General features: G+C 42.6%; 1 protein-coding gene and 1 long non-coding RNA gene across 3 annotated transcripts in view; one reads left to right on the forward strand and one right to left on the reverse strand.

The window, feature by feature from the left end:
* Positions 1-13,635, forward strand: part of LOC309356939 — a 202,170-nt gene extending 188,535 nt beyond the window's left edge. Inside the window, exon 5 of the long non-coding RNA XR_014162933.1 lies at positions 13,615-13,635. This is a non-coding gene — a long non-coding RNA (uncharacterized lncRNA). The remainder of the gene's footprint in view (positions 1-13,614) is intronic.
* The window catches only part of EFL1 (elongation factor like GTPase 1), a 65,267-nt gene that overhangs the window by 41,896 nt on the left and 2,004 nt on the right, over positions 1-21,367 (reverse strand). The window contains exons 1-15 of one of the 2 annotated variants that reach the window (XM_081888424.1): positions 21,223-21,346; positions 19,343-19,447; positions 18,974-19,041; positions 18,761-18,845; positions 18,012-18,145; positions 17,086-17,223; positions 15,797-16,011; positions 11,992-12,115; positions 10,632-10,708; positions 10,218-10,354; positions 9,113-9,235; positions 8,699-8,798; positions 2,823-2,962; positions 2,198-2,376; positions 1,327-1,462 (exon numbers count right to left, since the gene is read on the reverse strand). In XM_081888424.1, coding sequence (XP_081744550.1) covers positions 1,327-1,462; positions 2,198-2,376; positions 2,823-2,962; positions 8,699-8,798; positions 9,113-9,235; positions 10,218-10,354; positions 10,632-10,708; positions 11,992-12,115; positions 15,797-16,011; positions 17,086-17,223; positions 18,012-18,145; positions 18,761-18,845; positions 18,974-19,041; positions 19,343-19,433 — 1,747 coding nt within the window. In that variant the 5' untranslated portion in view covers positions 19,434-19,447; positions 21,223-21,346. Of the gene's footprint in view, positions 1-1,326; positions 1,463-2,197; positions 2,377-2,822; positions 2,963-8,698; positions 8,799-9,112; positions 9,236-10,217; positions 10,355-10,631; positions 10,709-11,991; positions 12,116-15,796; positions 16,012-17,085; positions 17,224-18,011; positions 18,146-18,760; positions 18,846-18,973; positions 19,042-19,342; positions 19,448-21,222; positions 21,347-21,367 lie in introns of those variants that run through there. The other variant, XM_081888423.1, reaches the window with a different exon arrangement.

The following is a 21,367-nucleotide window of genomic DNA, read 5'->3' on the forward strand; positions in this document are numbered from 1 at the left end:
ACTGAGCTTCTCAGGCACTGTGTGTTGTTCACGGTGCAAAAATGAAAACACACACATCACAGGATACTGAAGAGTCAAATAGATGAGCAATTGACAAAGTTACCAAGACAAAACTATTATTCCCTCTTTATACATACGAATGGTAGAAAATCATTCCTATCCACTTTTCTGAGTTCAAAGGTTCAGAAGAATAGGTCTGGGTGTATTCTTGCTTAGTCTAGGGAGAACAGCCATACAAAGTTGCCTTATATGGAGCCAAAAAACTGGTCCATCTAGTTCAGCACTGTCTTTTCTGGCTAGCATTGGTTCTCCTCAGGAGTCCCAGCCCAGCTTCTAAAGATCCTTTTAAATGGACAGGTGTTAAACATGGGGTTTTCTGCATGCCTTGCTCAGTGGTAAAGCACAAGATTTGCAAGGCAAAGATCCCACATCCAATAACTGATGGCAGTCGGTGAAACAGAATAAGCGTTACCCAAGAATACGTTGGTGGAAGCCAACATGACCAACAGTCAAGGATGATGAGAGCTTAAGTATCTGGAGGGCAGCAGCTTGGAGAAAGCTGGGCTGGATGACCCAACGGTGTGATCATGACAAGGGCAAGAAAGGCAGCATCATATGATCCGATGACCCATGGAGTCCCATCTCATTCTATTCCAATTACTGGTGTCCTTTGCTAATATTGGCATCAAACTGCTGGTTCTTACTTCATATTGTCATTTCCTTTATGCTGTCTTTTAACTATTTTTGAGTCCCTGTAAACTATACTATGGGGAGCTGTTCTGGCCAAAGGGGGGGGGGTGTAAAGGGACCCCTGACCATTAGGTCCAGTCGTGGATGACTCTGGGGTTGCGGTGCTCATCTCGCTTTACTGGCTGAGGGAGCCGGCGTTTGTCCGCAGACAGCTTCCGGGTCATGTGGCCAGCATGACTAAGCCGCTTCTGGCGAATCAGAGCAGCACACGGAAATGCCGTTTATCTTCCCGCCGGAGCAGTACCTATTTATCTACTTGCACTTTGACGTGCTTTCGAACTGCTAGGTGGGCAGGAGCAGGGGCTGAACAACAGGAGCTCATCCCGTCGCGGGGATTCGAACTGCCGACCTTCTGATTGGCAAGCCCTAGGCTCTGTGGTTTTAGATCACAGCGCCACCCTGGGCCCTAAGGGGGGCGGTACAGGAATTTAATAAATAAAATTATTTTCAAATGCAGTCTTCAGAAATAACGATGTTGCCCATCACTGGTGCAATGGCAAGCACATTCCAAGAAATGCATCTTTTATATATGATAGCACTGGAGGGCAAAATGAAAACAATTAAAAGTATGCTCACCCAGCACGTTCCCTGAAGGCACCTCGTGTAGTTCCTCAAGTCCTCTCCCCATCAATAGGTAGAGATCTTCTAAAGTGCAGCAAGTCAAATGAGGCACTGAAGGCAGGTTATCAGTAGCAGAACATCCTACAGGAAGCTGTGGCCAAATTGAAATGTATGTAATTTAATTTTATAATGTACGTTCTTTAACTGCTGATTTGATTTATATCTTGATTACCTAGGGCTGACGCATCTTCCAACTCTGAATTTCAGCAATAATTCTTATGTGTATTTTATTATATGTACACCACTTGGAGGTTTTTACTATTAAGTGTATACAAAACCCACATAAACAAGGAAATAAACATGGGGAAGGAGAGAAAATAGAGCCACTCAGTAATGGATACTGTTCTAGAAAAAAAATTCTCGACACATTTTTCTGAAAAAAACAAAAAGGCAACATTAAGAATAAACAAGAGCACTTTCTTCCTTTACATTCTAAGCTGCAAGAGAAAGCTTGATTACAAGGTTCTCAGAAGTAAAGAAAATGGAATACCACAAATCCCCCAGTTATTATTATTTCCCCCGAACAGGCAATGCCAAGCTAAATTATAGGAAACTTTCCTGCTAATGCCCAAGACAAAAGGAGAGTGTGGATGGTAGGGTTTATGTTTGCTCCAAACAGACCCAAATAAGAGCCAAATGAGACAGAAGTTGGGATGCCATGTGTGCAAAAAACCTTGAGAGTGATCAGCAGCTGAAGGCACAGGGCCAAATCTGTTTCCATCCACCAACCCACCACCCCAAGTGCCAAAAGTTGTCCATCTCTGGGTGGGGTAGGAGACTGAACTTTTCAAAAGCACACTTTGTGAGATAAGGAAAAGGGGCTTACCTTGTGCAACGACTCAGCAGGATCATATTTTGGTCCAAGAACGAAGAGCTTTTGTCCCCTTCTCACAACTCCACTGAACACCCTTGCAAAAGCCACAAAGGCGTCCTTATTTTCGGCTTCCCGTTTTGCAGCAGCCAGGGTCATCGTCTCCATTTGACTTGTAGGTGGTTGATCATCGCCTAAGGAAGGGTTGAGGTGCAAACATTCATTTCTATATTTCTATTCTGCTTCATCTTGCACTCAAGACTGCTTACAGTAACATGCAGCCATTAATGCAACAAACCAAACTTATGCCAATATCCAATCAACTGGGTAAAAATGGCAGCATATTTGAATCCAAATGCCTTTCCTCTGGTCAATCATCTAGTGAGCAGGGGTCAGGAGTGATATGGATCTTCTCTACCCAGCCCAGTGCCACTACTGGGGTGAAAATCCATGGGTGTTCTGTACTCTTCGCCCCAAATCAGGCTGGGAAGGCTAGAGACAAAGATTTGGTGGACTGATCTTGCCCATAGGCTGATCTGCCGTGCTTTACTTTGAATGAGAAAAGCAGCAGCACTTCATCACCGATCATGAATCAAACACATCCACCGAATCATCTTCCCCAGCATGCGTTTCATCTCACCTGTCTTTAGAACTTGGTCCACTGTATTTCCTCCATTCGTCTCTTGTGCCAACTCCTGCCCCTGATTTGCTGCTAACTTCTCAGCATGCCGTCGCCTTACAAGATCACGCCTTTGGGCTATTTCGTCTTGTGACAGAGGCCTATGTATCATTTGAAAGAACATTATTATTTTTTCGGGAAAAGCTTTTCTGGACAGCAGATGCCACCTTTGCAGTTTCTCAAGAACAGTTCAGAAAGTATCCTGGCAGTCTTGTAAAACAATATAAATCGGAGCAATCAAGACAGACAATTGCATCGGCTTATGCTGGTGGCATTTCAACAAATTCATCATATCCTCAACTGGAGGAGTATGGCATCTCATTAAAGTGAGCTTCACCACTACCCAGTTGGGATTATATCTTATATCCTTAGCATAGTGACATCATCAGGGAAGTTTTCCTGGCTGCTGTTGGGGTTTCTCTAGTGCAGCAGAAAAAAGGAAGTAGCCTTTCCATTTGCCACACATTAAAGGATGAGTAATTTAAAAAAAGGCAAGTCAGATATTCTGGACAGCTGCTGGCAGGAAATTTATGCAGTAGGAGGCTAAAAATCAACTACCTGGATATCATGCCAATGACGAGCTGTTATTATTATACAGTATCAGTCATTAGTTTAATTGCTTTATAAAAACTTATTGGAATTCTAAATTAAAAAAAAAGAAAGGGCATGCTTCAGTTTCAACTACAATTAGCCTGTGAAGAAAATAGCTTTTACTTATATAAGGGTAAAAATTAAAAGTGGCTCAGGGACACTTCCTTTTCAATTGTTTAGTAGCCACTGGACTATTCAAAGACTGACTCCGGTTTAAAATTGATTCCACGTGTGTTGGTTGGATCCATGTGTAGATTTATCTTCCCTGCAACAAAGGCTGCACTTCAAAGCAGCCGCAATAAATGGTTCCCTTCCTCTTCAGAGACCCCACTTTACTTTGTTAATTTCATAAGTAGGTGCTATCCACAAATACTGCCCTGCAGTTCTGACAGGATGTGCTGCTGAACATTGTCCGTGCCCCATAATAGATGGAGCTGCTCAGGGTCAACTTAAACCACCAATGAAGTACAATTCACAGCCAAGGGACTCGGCAGCACTACAATGCACAGAGCCCTTTGATGCAAATTCATGTCGGTATTTATTCAGAAGACCGCACAGAGATCTTTGGGAGCTATAAAAAAAAATTACATTCATTTGATGACACAATTTGGAAAGTTGTTACTTGACACAGAGGCTGTGTAGCTTACAGATCACTTTAAAAAACATCCTTCGGGGAATAGGAGATTGTAAAAACAAGCGAGTTAAGGGATGAAACACACACACACACACAAGCCTTTGAGTTGAAGACATGTAAATAAGCTGCTAGCTGAAAAACAAAAGGAAGCAAGAACATGCAGAACTGAATAGGGAAGCAACAATTTCGTGGCAAGTTCTGCTTGAAGAAGTAGGATTTAGGCAGACGAAGGAGAGAACGAGAGGAGGGGGGGGGAACCTGTTGTGAAATCTTCAGAATAATTCTATTTACTTGTTTTTAGCATTTGTACCCAGCTCTCCAGCCAAACCTCCTCGAGTGGCTTATGAGATTGCTTTTTGTGTCACAATAAAGCCAGCCATAAAACACCACAAAGAAAAGAGCAGAGAACTATAAAAACCGTTTCCAGCAGCGCCTGTCAAGAAGCTCATCTATTTGTCTCTGCTAGAGCAAAGGACCGTTTTAGGAGCCGCCTCTTGACTTTCCCTCCTTCAAACCAGGCAGGAGTGATGGGCATTGAGTGCCAAAAGTGTAATAGAGGGGTAGGGGGAGAAGGAGGGGGAGGGACAGTCAGTCAGACAGACAGACAGACAGACACTACCACCATCCATGAAGACTATAGACTTATTATACTCGGGACAGTACGAACTACCCCCTGCGATGCAGGAATCTCAACTAAAGCATCCACGACATAAGAGATTTTAAAGCACAGTTTGGAAGCCCATCTGCCATGGACTAGAGACCCTCGGGGTCCCTTCCAACTCTATGATTCTATGATTCTTAAGCACTCTCACTGCTGAGAGGTAGTGCGCCACTGTCTCCATAGAGCAACAGTAACAGGAGACGGCTTATTGCTTTCATGGCCCACTTGTGAGCTTCCACAGGGCATATGGTCGGCTGCTGCGGGGAAGATGGAGTCTGGGCCAGATGGACCTTTAGTCTGATGCAGCTGCCTGCTCTTAAAAAAAAAGCAGGTCCTAACAACTAAAAGCTTATGATCTTATTGTAGACAGTAAGGAAGACGGGGGGGGGGGGGTGAGTGGAAGGGAAAGGAAATACAAAGGGCACCAGAGGACAGGTATGCAGAAATACAATTCAGAGGTTGAAGGCTAAAGGGCTAAGCCAAAAGCTTCACTGAGGAGGCATTCAAAGAGGGTGCGCCAATGCCATGCTGAGAAGTTCCTGGCATAAAAGGGGGGAAAGAGAGCATTTGAATTGCCCAAGCTCTTTGGAGTTGCAGGGAAAAGTTATCTATACAATATAGAGTACTGCCAGACAAAGCCAACTCAGAGCGCCTCTGCCTCCTGCATCCATGTCTTAGCAAGCAGATAACTTTTAAAGACGGCCAAGAACAATGACCCCCTGATCATTAAAAAAAGCATTTAGTGCCAACTATGAGCATGATCCTGCCAAAGGTAAGCACTTGGAATCCCACTAATTTCAACTGATGAGAGAATTAGACACGTGCTTAAGTCACCCAATGAAATCAAGCAGATGGAGGAGGGGGGGAAAGAAACTTTGAGGTGTATCGAGGGGAAATCAAGCTGTTATTAAAATAAAACCAATTTAGGCAGCTGTAGCTGGTTTTAAAAATGTGACTTGATACACAGTGCAAAAAAGGGAAAAGAATCACAGTATACATATAAAGTACAGTAATACTAAAAATACCATATGAAGTATACTTCTAAAAACTTTCTTTTTACTACATGATTAACAGTTCACATGATGTAACACTCCAGCTACTCTCTGTAAGAGACATCTGTGAAAAGCCCTCCACATTTAAGGATGTAAATCCCACTTAAGTCAAGGGTGGCTAATCTGTGGTCCTCTGGATGCTATAGGACTACAACTCCCATCACTCTGACCATCTGCCATGCTGGCTTGGGCTGATGGAAGCTGGAGCCCAACAATATCTGGAGGTCCACAGGCTCCCAGCCCCTGTTTCAAGATGCCAAGTGACACTAGTCATGGCTATCTACTAAAGTGATCTACCTAATGTATCTTCCAGGTGCCAGGCACATCAGTTTGGGCCTGAAAGTGAAGGAAGGAACCTTCCAGAATGTATTATGTGGCTGAACATGGGATTCTTAGCTTAACACCAATGAAAGCTCACCAAGTCATAACTTGAGACTTGAATACCAGCTACCTCTCTATATTCTCTGTCCACATAGAATCATAGAATTGTAAAATGCTGGAGAGGTCGCACTGCAATAGGCACATACCTTCACATTTGGTGGGAATGCCCCAAAGTCGAATCCTTCTGGATATTAGTGCTGCAGGAAATTCCCAAAATAACAAAAAAGGTAACAGAAGCAACTCCACAACTCGCCCTATTAAATATATTCCAGGACAACAACACACACTACAAGGAACTCATAAGTCACTTATTTTCAACAGCTAGAAATATCATAATAGTCACTGGGAGGACCTATCAGGAATGAACATAGACCACAGGTACCAAAATGTATGGGAAACCGCCATACTAGAAAAGTTAATCAACAAACTCAAACCAGCACAAGGACAAGCTACCGAGGATGCCTTCGCCTCAGTGTGGTTCCCCTTTATTACATGCACAGGACAATGACCTGTCCCCTGTAAGAACATACAAATCAATATAGCTAACCTGACCCAACAACCTAGCCCACCTCGCTCACACAAATAAGCCACACCACAATCAACTAAACACAACCAACCAAGCTCAGGAACCCCTAACCTCTCGCAATATCAATAAAAATAATTACATAAACAAATAAAAGACCTACCCATGTAATGCTGACACAACTCACTCACACTAAGAATAGACAAAAAATGAAAGAATAATATCCCCATCCCTCTCCCCTCTCCCTTTTGCCCCAACTGCAAGATGTCTATGGCAAAAATGTCTCTCACCAAACGTAAATGAACTGTGAAAAAGACTATGAACTAAAAGTGGAGACAATAGATGCATTTATCCATTTGCTTATTAACATAAGAAACCCATTAAAAAAAAATCATAGAATTGTAGAATTGAAAGGGACCTGAGGATCATCTAGTCTAACCCCCTGCAATGCAGGAATATGCATTTGTCCTATACGGGGATCAAACCTGCAAACTTGGCATTATCAGCATCACGCTCTAATTAACTGAGCTATCCAGGCTCACATACCAGTTGCAATCAAGTTTTGTGCCCTATGCCTTCACTGTGGCATTTTAGAAGGGTGACAACAAGAAACAGGGTTTTTACTCCATTGGCTCCCAAGCCTTTGGAACAAAGCACTTCAATAATATGAGGGGTCCATCTCTGTCAATTACCTTTGAATTGGGTTGAAAATATTTGAACACACACACACACACACACAGAGAGAGAGAGAGAGAGAGAGAGAGAAGTACATTCAAACATACACATGAAATGATCCTGCGTCTTGACAACACTTCATCTTCCATAGAAAGAATTAAAACTACATAAACATAGAACGATCAAGGCATTTAAAATACTTTTTAGTGCTGTAATCCACCCCCACTGCTTGCTACCTCATGATCATGAACCCAGGAAGATTCAACCTAATTTCACTCTTATAAACTTCTGTTGCCAATTTTCAGAAGTAGAAGCAAAATCTATGCCTGTCACTATAAAAATTGAAGTCCACTTACAGACAGCTGAATACCGCCATCTAGTGGTCTAAATACCCAGTGCTGCTTCAAGCCAAAAATTATTGTGTCTCTTAAATTAGGTTGTAAAATAATAATAATACTCAAGCCCATAGGAGTTCCTAATACTGACCACGGCACTCCATCTAACTGGATACAGTTCAGTCACTTTCAGAGCCCCAATGGCACAAGTAGCAATCTGGAGTGCTCACTGGTGGAACGGGCCAAGCTTATCTAACCAATGTTTACAGCAAGCCATGTTTGGAAGATGAAGCTTGCAGAGACATCAAGTTGTGGCCTTTTTACTGCAGGTACAAAGCCTCCCTCCCATCCCTCCTTCCTTTGCAGTTTTTCCACTGTCATCACTTCTTTACCCAACTGAGTTCTAGAGGCTCCTCCTGTGCAGAAAGCAACAATTACACTGGAAAATCCTGCATTCACATACTATTTAACGATTGCATGAGGAGATTCTGTATTTACTTGCATGAAGTATGTTTTATTGCAATCATTGAGTTCTATCTAGGAGAGGTATGAAGGTGAAGGAGAAAAAGAGAGAGGAACAACTTCTGAAGTTTACATGGAAACAGAAAGTGGTCAAAAAGCTTACAAAAGCACCTGGGAGAATCCATAGCTTCTCCACATACAACAAAAACAAATTAAAATTAACTTGTATCATTTGAGCAAGATATAGAGATACCAATTTAAGTTTGTAATTCACTTAGATACAATGTCCGTATGTTGACCGTAACTGTTAACTCTTTGACAAAGCATTTATTCTTTAAACCACAAATAATACGTTGAACAAGTCTGCATTTACCAATGCTTTCTTGAGAACAGCTGACTTAGTTTCAGATAAGGGCAAATAATTTTACCAGGCGCAGATCAGAAGCAATCTAGACTTGTATACTGTGAATTAGCGTCTAATGCCATTGAGCAGGAGGAGTTCAAATGGCATCATTTTTCTCACCTTGGCTTGTTCTGTGGCAATGTCTTAGCATCCACTGCAAACATTTTGGAAACAAAGACAATGACTGGGGCAGTTTCTTCACTGCTGCATTTCATAAACGCTAAGCAAACATAAAACGAGAGAGTTACATGTTTTCCCATGGTCTGATGAGAAAGTCTCTGGCTTTATATTTTATTTGTTAAATAACAAATTAGTGAGTGAATCAAGGAGGGAAAATTGTATGAGATTTCAGCCTGTGCTTCTGAGCCAACTTGCAGCATGGATGCAGAAAGCTGAATTCTGCCCAGATTGAAAACCAAAACATCTTTTAGGACATTTAGTTTTTCAATTAGGAGACACCGGGGTTTATGGACTTTTAAAAAATGAGACTCATCTGAACAGGACTTAAGCCACAATTTGCCAAAATTTACTTACCATCTTTCAGGTCTTGAGTTTCTTGCGGTAGAGAATCAAATGTTTTCACTCCAACGCACAACAGTTTTTCCACTCTCTCAGCTGTGATATCAAGAGGACTAGGGAGTTTATTACAGACCATAGCTTAAAGCATGGTGCTAAGGATATACACGTTTAGAAGGCAGGATACAGACAGGAGGCTGTGCAGAAGCTATATCCAGTAAAATCAAAATACAGACCTTGGACAGGGGTTTGCCCAAAGCCAAGACTTGCCTGATGACGCAAATATGAACCATATCTAAAGTGTTCGAGGGGATGGATCCTTGGAGGCACTAGGAAGCATGGGAAGTAGGAACAGAAGAGCAACTCAAGTCTCTCTGGCAGTGGTTGGATGCTCTTGACTGTAAGCTTAACTCCCTCCAGACTGCAAGTTGACTATGAGATGACCAAAGCAGGCAGGAAGCTACTGGGGCTGATGGAGAATACTAGGGGAAGGGCCGTAACTCATAGCCTCTGCTTTGCATACAGAAGGTTCCCAGTCATCCCCCAACATCTCCAGATAGGGTTGGCTATGTCCCCTGTCTGAAACACTGTCAATATAAGCAATACAGTGGTGCCTCGCAAGACGAAATTAATCCGTTCCGTGAGGCTCTTCGTATAGCGGTTTTTTCGTCTTGCAAAGCAAGCCCATTGACAGCTTAGCGGATTAGCGCTACAGCTGTCAAGCGGCTTCCAGCGATCAGCTGTTAAGCGGCTTATCAGCGGAACAGCTGATAAGCGGCTTAGCGGCTTAAGAAAAGGGCGAAAAAAGCCAGCGGGGGGATGCAAGATTTTTTTCGTCTTGCGAAGCAACCCCATAGGGGAATTCGTTTTACGAAGCGCCTCCAAATCGGAAAACCCTTTCGTCTAGCGGGTTTTTCGTCTTGCGAGGCGTTCGTCTTGCGGGGCACCACTGTACTGAGCTAGATGGACCAATTATTTGACTCTGTATAAGGAACACAGGACATTGCCTGTATTCAATTCTCCAAACCCCACCTCCCTCTCACAAACTAGTGGACTAATCTCAAGTGCATGAGACAGTATAAGCTTTTAGTAAATGGTAAAAAAGCTATTTCCATAAGGATACAGAGAACGGCCTCCGATATTGGGAGCCACTGGCTGCAAATGGCATTAAGCTGAACCTTTGGATCTGTGTGGCGCATTTCACGGGCACCAATTTTCAATCCCAGGGAGGAGACGATTTTATCAATTTTCTCCTTGTCTCTACAAAGAAAGCATACACCCTGCAATTACAGCACTACATCTAAGCATCTTAAAAACAAAAACCACAAAGAAGGCCTTTGGGCAAACCAGCCTGTTTCTGTTGTCACGTAGAAGCTCACCTTCCTTCACTTAGAAATGACCCGGTAATGCAGTTGAGCAACAAGGGCATTTAGCATAAACAACAGATCCCCTGCCTGTTGTGAAAAGTGAAATTCTGAATTGGCATTCCCCACCTCTGCCATCAAGAAAATGAGACTTGGGGATGCTTTTTGTTTACCTGTTTGTAACTGCTTCATAGAGGCTCCATATGTTTTCCAGCACCAGATGCACAAACAAAGGTTTCTTTCCTTTCAACTGGAAGAAAGCGGTAAGACAAATTAGGATGCCCTTTATAACACAGGGGAGAGTTAAATTCAGACAATTACAGGGGTAACACCCACATGTGGACCCATAGGTTGAGGATTCACTATAAGGTCTAACTAACAGACATTTGTCCTCTGGCTCAGAGCCACTCCCTTTGTTACTTTAACAACTCATATTTAGCAGGGGTTACCAGGCTGGCCTGGGTATTCCAGCAATGGAATCCATGTTGGATCAAGGAATTAGAAGAGGGACTCAACCATATAGCCTACCCCCCGCCAAAAAAAGACACCCCCCATAACAGTAGCATGCTTGCAATATTCCAGGTTATCAATAATTGTTTTTTGGATGTTGCTTCTCCATCCTATCATCTACCACAGTTCAGTTGCAACAAGAGCAATCTACCAATCTGTCCTTTCATCCCTGAACTGAAAAATCTTCAAGTGCAGGAGCATGCAAGGATTTGCACCCACGTCTCTGTCCAATTGTTTGCCAGCTGTGATCATTCCAATCACCTATTGCAGTGGTAACTACACCCGCCACTGCCCTGAGTGCATGTGCAAGCATTGCATCAAACCGTTGCAGCAAATGGCTTGTTCGTCCAAGGAACACATTTTGAACTGGATTGAACTGGACCATTAGGTCCAGTCGCGGACGACTCTGGGGCTGTGGCGCTCTTCTCGCTCTATAGGCCGAGGGAGCCAGTGTTTGTCCGCAGACAGATTCTGGGTCATGTGGCCAGCATGTCTAAGCCGCTTCTGGCGAACCAGAGCAGCGCACGGAAACATCGTTTACCTTCCTGTCCGAGCGGTACCTATTTATCTACTTGCACTGGTGTGCTTTTGAACTACTAGGTGGGCAGGAGCTGGGACCAAACAATGAGAGCTCACCCCGTTGCGAGGATCCGAACCACCAACCTTCTGATAGGCAAGCCCTAGGCTCTGTGGTTTAGACCACAGCACCACCCACGTCCCCACAGACTGAATCTTAGGTTTGCGTAAGTAAAATATAAGCATTGGTAACAGAATCTAAGGTCTAGTCTACAGATGCCGTAAAATGAAGTGGCAGAGATCCAAGGTTGTAAATGTACATTGGTGAGGTATATCGAGAATCATCATAGCAGCTACAATATACTACATATTTGCTTGACCGGGGTGGTCAAGATTAAAAACAAAATTGTTCAGAATCCCAGAAAAGTGGCAATATTGCATACTCAGTTGCTGGTAAGTAACTTTTCTGGTAGGGAAAAAAGAAAATTAAGAGCAAGTTGAACTCACCTGGTCAGTTTTCATGATCTTCTTAGCTTTTGTATTTAGATAATAATCTCCCCACAGAGTTTTCAGCAGTACTGAAGCTTTGATTCCAATCTTTTGGCTATACAGCTTGGCAAAATGCTCGATGCTGGGTAATAAGCAAAAATAATTTGTTACCCAAACGTATCAAAACTAAAGCACTTTTCAAAAGAAGGCATCTGCTTCAACCTACATAGCAATCATTTTACATATTTGACAAGCGTAGCTGTACTCTGTCTGCAGACCAGATGCTCACATAGCATCCTTGCAGTGACAGTGAGAACAATTGGCATGTTTTAAGTCAGATGTCTCAGAACACTCTAGTGAAAGAACAAACACCAGCACGCATGCCTCAAGTTCCTGACCCCACTGTAGGTAGAGGAATTCATACATGAATTGTCATCACTTGATGACAGCAGCACCGTCATTACTTCCTTACATGAATGAGCCACCACATAAATTAGGGTTGCCATATTTCAAAAAATGAAATTCCAGACACAACAGTTGTTGAGCTTTTTTGAGCAAAGGTGATTTTTTTTGGGGGGGGGGAGCAATTTATGATGAAATTCGCCAAAATCGACACTTCCGACATGGGCTGCCATATGTTCGGATTTCCCCAGACATTCAAACGATTTCCCACCCAGGCACTGTTTACGAGGACCGAATACCAGCTATTTCCAGAAAATTCCGGACGTATGGCAACCCTAACATAAATAATGCCGCACCAGATGACAAATCAGACTGAACACTTTTTGTGACCTTTTATCTCAACATATAAATAAGATCAAAACAAGAAAGCGGCAATTCTATACCCAGTAAGGAAGGACTGAGCTCTGTTGAACTCAATGGGGTCTGCTTCTTAACAGACATAGACAGGTATTGATACAGTTGAACCCTAAATAAGGCAAACACATAGATGAAGGCATTTTCAACAGTGGAATCCACTATTGCATAATGCGATTGCACTGGGACATCAGAAAAGCCCCACCCCTTGCAGATTTTAAACAGGCTTTAAAGGTCTACCGCTTTACTACACTTTTAACTAACTAACATAAGTGTGTAGTATTTTGGCCATATTTTGATCATTTTATAGTGTGTTCCTTTTAGCTACCAGTTGCTGGGTACTGTTTTAGAAATTTTCTGTTGTTTTATAAGATTTTAAATTGCATTCTAGTGTATGTTTGACATGTAGCTTGGGAAGAATGTTTTCTTGAAAAGCAATGCAACAATTAGGTTTTTAAAAAAGTGTACCAGCACAATAGTATGCCATCAGATATGTTTTGTCAAAACTCTTATTCTCGAAAGCTACAAATAAACTCCAGTTATTTGTAAATGAGTTCCTATAGAATCATAGAATTGTAAAATGCTGGAGAGGTCGCACTGCCTTCCATTTCCAAATCAAAATTAAATGAGTAATTTTACCATCAGCATTTATGCCAACCTCTTAACCAAATCATCTCTGAACAAAGCATCAGCATTCAATTTTGATGCCATTTCTGTTCGGACTATTAAGTTGATCACTAAGTTTTTCTTTTATTTTTCCAGATTTGTATAGGGTTTACTCCGTAGCTTTTTCTTCTCCGAAGGATAGCCCGCAAGAAGAAGAAGAAGAGTTTGGATTTGATATCCCGCTTTATCACTACCTGAAGGAGTCTCAAAGCGGCTAACATTCTCCTTTCCCTTCCTTGCCCACAACACACACTCTGTGAGGCGAGTGAGGCTTCAGAGAAGCGTGACTAGCCCAAGGTCACCCAGTAGCTGCATGTGGAGGAGCGGAGATGCGAACCCAGTCCCCAGATTGCGAGTCCACCGCTCTTAACCACTACACCACGCTGGCAGCAGAGGTTTAGGACAAGAGTTTTCTTCTCCTAGATGGGCTACCTTCCCAGGTTCATGAGCCCCACCTGCCCCTCGCTTCCTTCTACAGCACATGCAGAAACCACCTTCTTGAACCTTGGACCCACTATTGGTTCAATCAACCCTGTTTCCTACAGTGGTACCTCTGGATGCGAGCGGGATCCGTTCCGGAGTCCCGTTCGCATCCTGAAGCGAACGCAACCCGCGTCTGCGTGGGTCGCGATGATGTCATTTTGAGCGTCTGCGCATGTGGCAAAAACTGGAAGTAACACGGTCCTTTACTTCCGTGTCGCCGCAGAGCGTAACCTGGAAACGCTCAACCTGAAGCACATTTAACCCAAGGTATGACTGTACACCTGCAAGACGAAAGCTTCTTTCATCCTCTCTTCCTCAGGGTGAAAAAGCAAGAGAACTTGCAACAAGATCTAAATTTCTGGTCATCTATATCCCACTTCTGTGCATATAAGGAGGAGCTGATTAACATTTAATGTTACAACTACCTTGGCTGTAGCTATCCTGGTGCTACAAAGTCATTTCCTGAAGCAGAAACGTGTGAAGTGAAGATGAATGCTATTAAATGCTCACCGTTGCACACAGGGAGCCTGACAGGCTACAGCTCAAACTGTGTTTTCAAGTTGAGATGTGCTTGCCCTTCCAGCTTTACATGTCTGCTGCGGGAAATGCTTCTGCAGCCCAAGCAGCGACAAACACAATTGTTGGGTAAACTAGGAATCAGCTCGAAGATGCAGACAAATGGGAGGCAGTAAAGCCGGGGTTGCTGGCCTCACAGAGCCTGCGCAGAGTGCAAAATTAGACCCCTGTCAACCAGAGATGTATCATGGTGGGAACGACAATAAAATCTGTCAAATTGCCTGTGCTTACTTCCCTGAAAAATATAGCCAAGTAGGAAGTTTGCATTTTGTCATGGAAATAATCAGTTTTGCACTGGTTTGAGCAGGACGGAAGGCCCAAATTTTCGTTCCTAGGTTTCTCGAGTCCCAATATTTTCTCAAATGTGACATATTTGGGAATGCTTCAAAACATACCTCAGAGAGGCCCCCCACTCAGTGCTTTTTGACAAAAACACGATCAGCAAAATTTTTTTAACACTGATCAGTGTTTTATTTTGAAATCTTTGAGATGGCATTTTAGTTTCCTGTTAATTGTGTTGCTTTGACTGTGTACTTTATATTTGACTTTCTTCAGAAATGTTTGATTCTGCATTGTTTTATTGAGGTTTAATCTGCTGTAAACTGCTCTGAGATTTTTCTTAAAAATAAAAAGTGCTATAGAAATGAAATAATAATAAAATAATAATCAGATTTAACAACATTAAAATGCCTTGGACAGATGGGTCCTAAGCCCATTTATGTGTTCCCGCATCAGCAAGGAATTGACTATTAGGAGGCTGAACAAGCATTTCAAAGGTGAATAGCAGATGATTTTCTGGTAGGGGTTTTTTTTTGGGTTTTTTGGTCTAAGGTTACACCTATTTGCAATTTTAAGCACCCAAGGTAGAAGCAAGCAGCTCCACTGAAATACACATAAGCGTTCACCAGTATGCTTCTGGCCACAACTCAAAATGCAGGTTTTAACTTTTAAGAACTCTTAAAGCAGTCTAGACAGAAGGCATCTGAAGGAATGCTTCCTCTTATGAATTCTGATCTGTTATAAAGACCACACTGAAATAGTTCTTGCAACAGAAGCAGACTGGGAATCTTCAGTGCAGCAACACTCTCTAGATGGAACCATCCACTCACCTGTGGATTTATTTATTTTTACTACTGTCTATTAAATGATTAAGCTCTGAAAACTTTTTTTTTCCAAATTTAGTCTGCGCTGCAGTAAGATGTATACAAAGACAAAACTGAAAACTTCATCCACCCTAATGAAAATATATGATCAAATTACTAATAAGCATCTATAAACTCACCCAAATCCCCAGCCGTCAATTGCACTAGCAAATACCACGTTCCCCTGATCGGGTGAAAAGTAAAGATTGGAATCATCAGAAAATTCCAAGCCTGCACTCCAGTCATAAACTTGGTCACCATGTGAAGAATCAGAAGTCAACTGAGTTTCCATGTCTTTCTCCGCCCTTTCTTCAAGAACTTTCGAAGTGAAGAGTGTTGCAGTGATTGCATTCACCTAGAGAGACATTCCAGTTTATTTTCATAATATCCAACCTTCCTGCCCCGAAAAAGGATTTAAAGGCAGCTTACAAGCAGAATTCCTAAAACAAATGTTTATGGCCACCAAAATACCAGAAATACAATAATTACTAAAAAAAAAACCCCATTTCAGACAGCAGTTACACTATCAAAATTAAAACAAACAAAGAAACTCATGGGTGGGGTATAAATAAATATAAATTATATTACTATTATTATTATTTCAGGCAATCATCCCAGATGTTCTCTGGAACCTGAGCTGTTTTTGCCATTTTGCTAAAATCATGAATAAGCTGGTGCTCTGAGCAGTCCCAGAGCTATATATTCCTTCAGAAGATCATATTCCTCATACTTGGGTGTTTTAGCAGGGAACTCAAGAGCACAGCCTCACCTGATGGCCCAGGGCACATGGGAAATATCAGATAGGAAAAGATAATCCATAGCAGCCAAGCTGCACATTACAGTTAAGGTATTTTTAACCAACAAGGAAGAGCGTTGTCTCTTTCTTTAGCAAAGGAGTGAATTTCAGTGGAAAGTGGTACAAGGAGTAAAATTCTAATCCTCACACCATGGGTCCAATCTAGAGAGAGAAAGCAAACTGAGATATGGCCCTTAAGGAACCAGATGTAGCTAGCTCTAAGGACACTAGTTAAAAGCTACTTACGTAACGCCTAAGGTATTCTCGTTCCAGACTATTTCGGCTGATTAATTTGACCAGAATGCTAACAATAAGCCAGTGGAGCTGCTTCAGACTTGGTGGAATATGTTGTCTGTGACAGACACCATTTAATAACTATGCAGCTGCATTCTTGAACTTCTGAAGTTTTTGAAAATACTGTCCTTCAGAGCATATTGCAGTAATCCAGCCTTCCCCCATCCTGGTGCCCTCTAGATTCTTTGGCTGGTGCTGTTGACAGTTGTAGTCCATTTGAAGTTTGGGGAAGGCTGAATAGTCCAAATAGGTGCACACAATACCTAGTTTACTTGCTGTCCTTTTCATTCTACAACTATTGCTGATGACAAATAACCAAGCTATTTAGAACTCTCATACCTGTTCCAAGATATTCTTAAGGTGAGAATATGCTTCCTGAGGGGTAAACTTGAGCTCCATTATGAGACGGTCTATTTTATTAATCACCAGAACTGGACGAATATTTTCTAGCCAAGCCTGCCGCAAAACTGCATGAGTCTAGTGCAAAGGAAAACAAGTATATTGACACCGTGCCATAAAACAGCTGAGGAAAATATGAGCTACTGTATAACTCTGACCTGGTAACTGACCCTTGGTTAGGAATCTGGGTTGTATGAACCTTTCTTCCCAGCCTGCATTCTTCATGTAAACTCCTGGCTTCCTCCCCCATACTGCTTCAGCATTATGCACAAAGATCGCCAACAGTGGTTAAAATTAAACCAAGTTTGGTTCATTTTGCAAATCCTGACTGAAGTAAAGAGTCTGACCATTTTCCTCTTGGAAGATACCCTGATACAGACATCCGTATGTCAATTTCAATGAGTATTACATGGCCAACAAAAATATATTCTTGGGTTCACCTCCCTCTCCTTTGCCACATATTCTGAACTCCATCTTGCACACAACACTGCATTTTAAATTACCAATGCATTCTAAATATTAGCTGTTGATTCCATGTACTAGTCGAACGGTGGTACAGTGGTACCTCTAGATGCGAACAGGATCCGTTCCGGAGCCTCGTTCGCATCTAGAAGCAAACATAACTAGCAATGGCACATCTGCGCACGCGTCGCTTTTCACCGCTTCTGCGCATGCGTGTGACGTCATTTAGAGCATCTGCACATGCGCAAGCGGCGAAACCCGGAAGTAACGTGCTCCGTTACTTCCAGGTTGCCACAGAGCACAACTCGAACACGCTCATCCCGAAGCACATTCAACCTGAGGTAAGACTGTATGTCCGAATTAATTTATTTCCCCCTCTATCTGAAGTAGGTTTTCCTCCTTACCTGCGGACAGACTCCTTCCACAGCATCTACCACAATGATGCAGCCATCACAGAGTCTGACAGCTGTGGACACTTCTGAAGAGAAGTCCACATGGCCAGGGGAGTCGATTAGGTTGATCAGATACTCCTGACCATCTAGAACCAAAGGAAGAAGTGCTTTAAAAGCAAGCATTTTAAAAGTGTGTTTGCCCACTTAAAACATTTAGGATCAGTTCCGATGTAACATGAAACCATGGTTTAGTACTAAGATGAGCAGGTGTGAACCTCAGCTAAAGCACTATTCTCTCTCCCCTTCTTCAGGAACTGGGGAGGAAAATTAAGGCTTCCATTTGTGATTTGGAACAAACCTCAGCTCCCAATCACATTTGAATATAGGAACAATGCTCTGTTCCAACTGGAGTACATTCAATAACCATCATCATCATGGTTTGAATAATGCTTAGTTTCCTGCATTAGGATGTAATAGGAAAGTGAAGTTTGCTCCAAACAGCAAAAATAGAAACATTACGTTTTCTTCTCTTCCACAGCCAAGGGGAAAAACACACAAACCTGAGGCTCAGGTCTCCTCAAACTCATAACACTAAACCATGGTTTAACATTGCACCTCAACTGAGCCTTACAGAAGGTAGCTTAATAAAAAATAATCAGTATTTTAGAGTCCATCCAAATCTTTACAATTTAAGCACTATATTTCAACAACACAATACTTAACAGTTTAAATGCACATGCATAATGTGCTAATTATATTACCTTTTCCAAAATGTAATGAAATTGCGCTTGATTTCATTGTAATTCCTCGAATCTGTTCATCTTCTCGGCTATCCAAGTATCTCAACTATATGAATTGTAAAAAAATAAACAGAATAATCTGTGTTCACATTTTTCAGAGACTTTTCTTAAGTGTGAGAAAATGTGGATAGAGAAAAAATTCTGGATAATATACTGGAAATGCTTAAGTTGTACCTTGCCTGCCAATCTGCTAGAGATTATTCCGTTGCTAGAAATAAGGCAGTCAGCTAAAGTTGTCTTGCCTGGGGGAGGAAAGGATAATGAAAAGTAGTACACCAAACAAAAATGAAAAACAAGCCCTTATATTTAAGATTAAACATTAAATCCATCCTCCCATGGCCACATGTCTCCTCCCTTTAACCAATCTATTAGGGCTTTTCTTACACACCCATGTAGCCAATTGTCAGAGATGAGTTATTTAATACACAACTGCATTACAGAGCAACAAGCAGTTATTCCATAACACAAAGCCTGTTTAAGACCTCTGGTGTATTTGCCAAGGGATTTGTGTGATATGCGGTTCATAACGTAGGTGTCTCTTACCATGGTCCACATGGGCCAGTATACAAATATTCCTAATGAAGTCAGTCTTTTTCTGAAGTCCAATAGTCTTATTCAGACTTGCAAGAACCATGGTTGGATGTTTTGCTGCAAGGCAAAGAAATTCATATTGGAAAGATCAAAGTTGTCAGAAAGCTACAAGGTTATATGAAAGCTTTAAATTGGACTAAATTCAGACGGCCAGACAATATGAAGAAAGAGATTAGTACTGGGTGGAATTTTGGCTCTTCTCTTCTCTACCCTTCCCCTGTCCCCAATAAACCACCATCGAAGGAGGACACACATGCAGAAACTATGGTTCTAATAGGAGATCAGCATGTACCAGAACTCAAAGTTAACAGCTACAGTGCATCCAGGATAAGTATTCCCTAATGAGCCAAACACACTCCAGTCTGTCAAGTACATGGGGAACTAGTGCCCTGCATTGTTGTCAAAAGCTTATGTTACTGCCTCATTCAAGGCCCTGAAGAAATCACAGCGCTGAAAACTCAGCAAGCTACAGTTTGTAACAGTGTCCAGGAGTAATGATAATGCACATCCATAGTCTTCCTCCACCTCCCCCACCCAGCCACATCAAACAGAAAGCTTCATCCTGAGCCAGGTCATGGCTGCTAATTTTCATATTTTACTTGCAGTGTAATTAACAGTTTAAAAGCACTGGCTATGCTCAGGAGCTGCTCTTTGGACCTCACACCTTAGTGGCTCTATGAGATTACAACAGCAACTAAGTCCTAAGCAGCAAAGTCAGATGCAAATGAAGGACAGTGAAGGTAATAATTACAGAAACAACCACAGCATAAAGCTGTTGTTGAAAGCAGACCAACCTGACATTTGTAAGCGTGAATCAACATGAATATGGCAACAACTTTCCTCCGATTCCATCCACCAACCACCCAGCTCTCCCAGGAGCTCCAGGGAGGCGCACATTGCCCTTTCACCTACCCAATGACCCTCCTTTGCTTCTCACCACAACAACCCTGCAAGGTAGGCAGGGCCAGATTTAGGTTTGATGAGGCCTTAAGCTACTGAAGGCAATGGGGCCTTTTATACTGTGGTACCTCGGGTTAAGTACTTAATTTGCTCCGGAGGTCCGTTCTTAACCTGAAACTGTTCTTAACCTGAAGCACCACTTTAGCTGATGGGGCCTCCTGCTGCTGCAGCGCCGCCAGAGCACAATTTCTGTTCTCATCCTGAAGCAGAGTTCTTAACCTGAAGTACTATTTCTGGGTTAGCGGAGTCTGTAACCTGAAGCGAATGTAACCTGAAGCGTATATAACCTGAGGTATCACTGTATGTGATATTTTAGGGAGCAGGCTAGCAGGCGGGGGCCATTACTTATATTACAGGAGCCTACACAAGACAAAACACTGTTGCTGTATGTAGGTTTTATTTGTTTTTTTATCTTATATTTTGGAAAAAACATCCATGGGTTTTTTCCCCTTTAATTTTTTGGGGGGGCTTGGGGGCCCTAAGCTATAGCTTGTTTAGCTTATACGCAAATCCGGCACTGGAGGAAGGCTAGCTGGAGGGATAGTGGGCTGGTCCTGTGAGTTTGGCCACTGGACCTTTCCCAGTTACTGGCTTCCCTTTCCCAGTGGCAATTCTGCTTCTCTGCCTTCTTCCCGTCCCCCCTCATTTAGCCGCCCTGAGCCCGGTCCTGGCTGGGGAGGGCAGGGTATAAATAAAATTATTATTATTATTATTATTATTTACTTTTGGAAGGTATCAAGGATACTTCCTGAAGATGGAAATTTGGATTAAGGATCTCGAAAGCCCACCTATCTCCCCCCCCCCCGCATTGCCACCGGGGTATGACTCGCTCTGCCTTCCCTATCCCTCTTTTAGGAACTGGGGGGACTCACCTCACGGAGCTGCCGCCGGCCACTGACAAGAAGGGAGCGTGAGCCGGTTGCAACCGGAAGTCCGCCTCTTCCTTTCTGCGCGTGCGCAGGCGCTGCGGACTGAGGGGGCGGAGCAAAGGCGGGAAGAGGCGCGGAGAAGGAAGGA

Source organism: Podarcis melisellensis (assembly GCF_964234715.1).
Source record: "Podarcis melisellensis genome assembly, chromosome: 14".
Taxonomy (NCBI): domain Eukaryota; kingdom Metazoa; phylum Chordata; class Lepidosauria; order Squamata; family Lacertidae; genus Podarcis; species Podarcis melisellensis.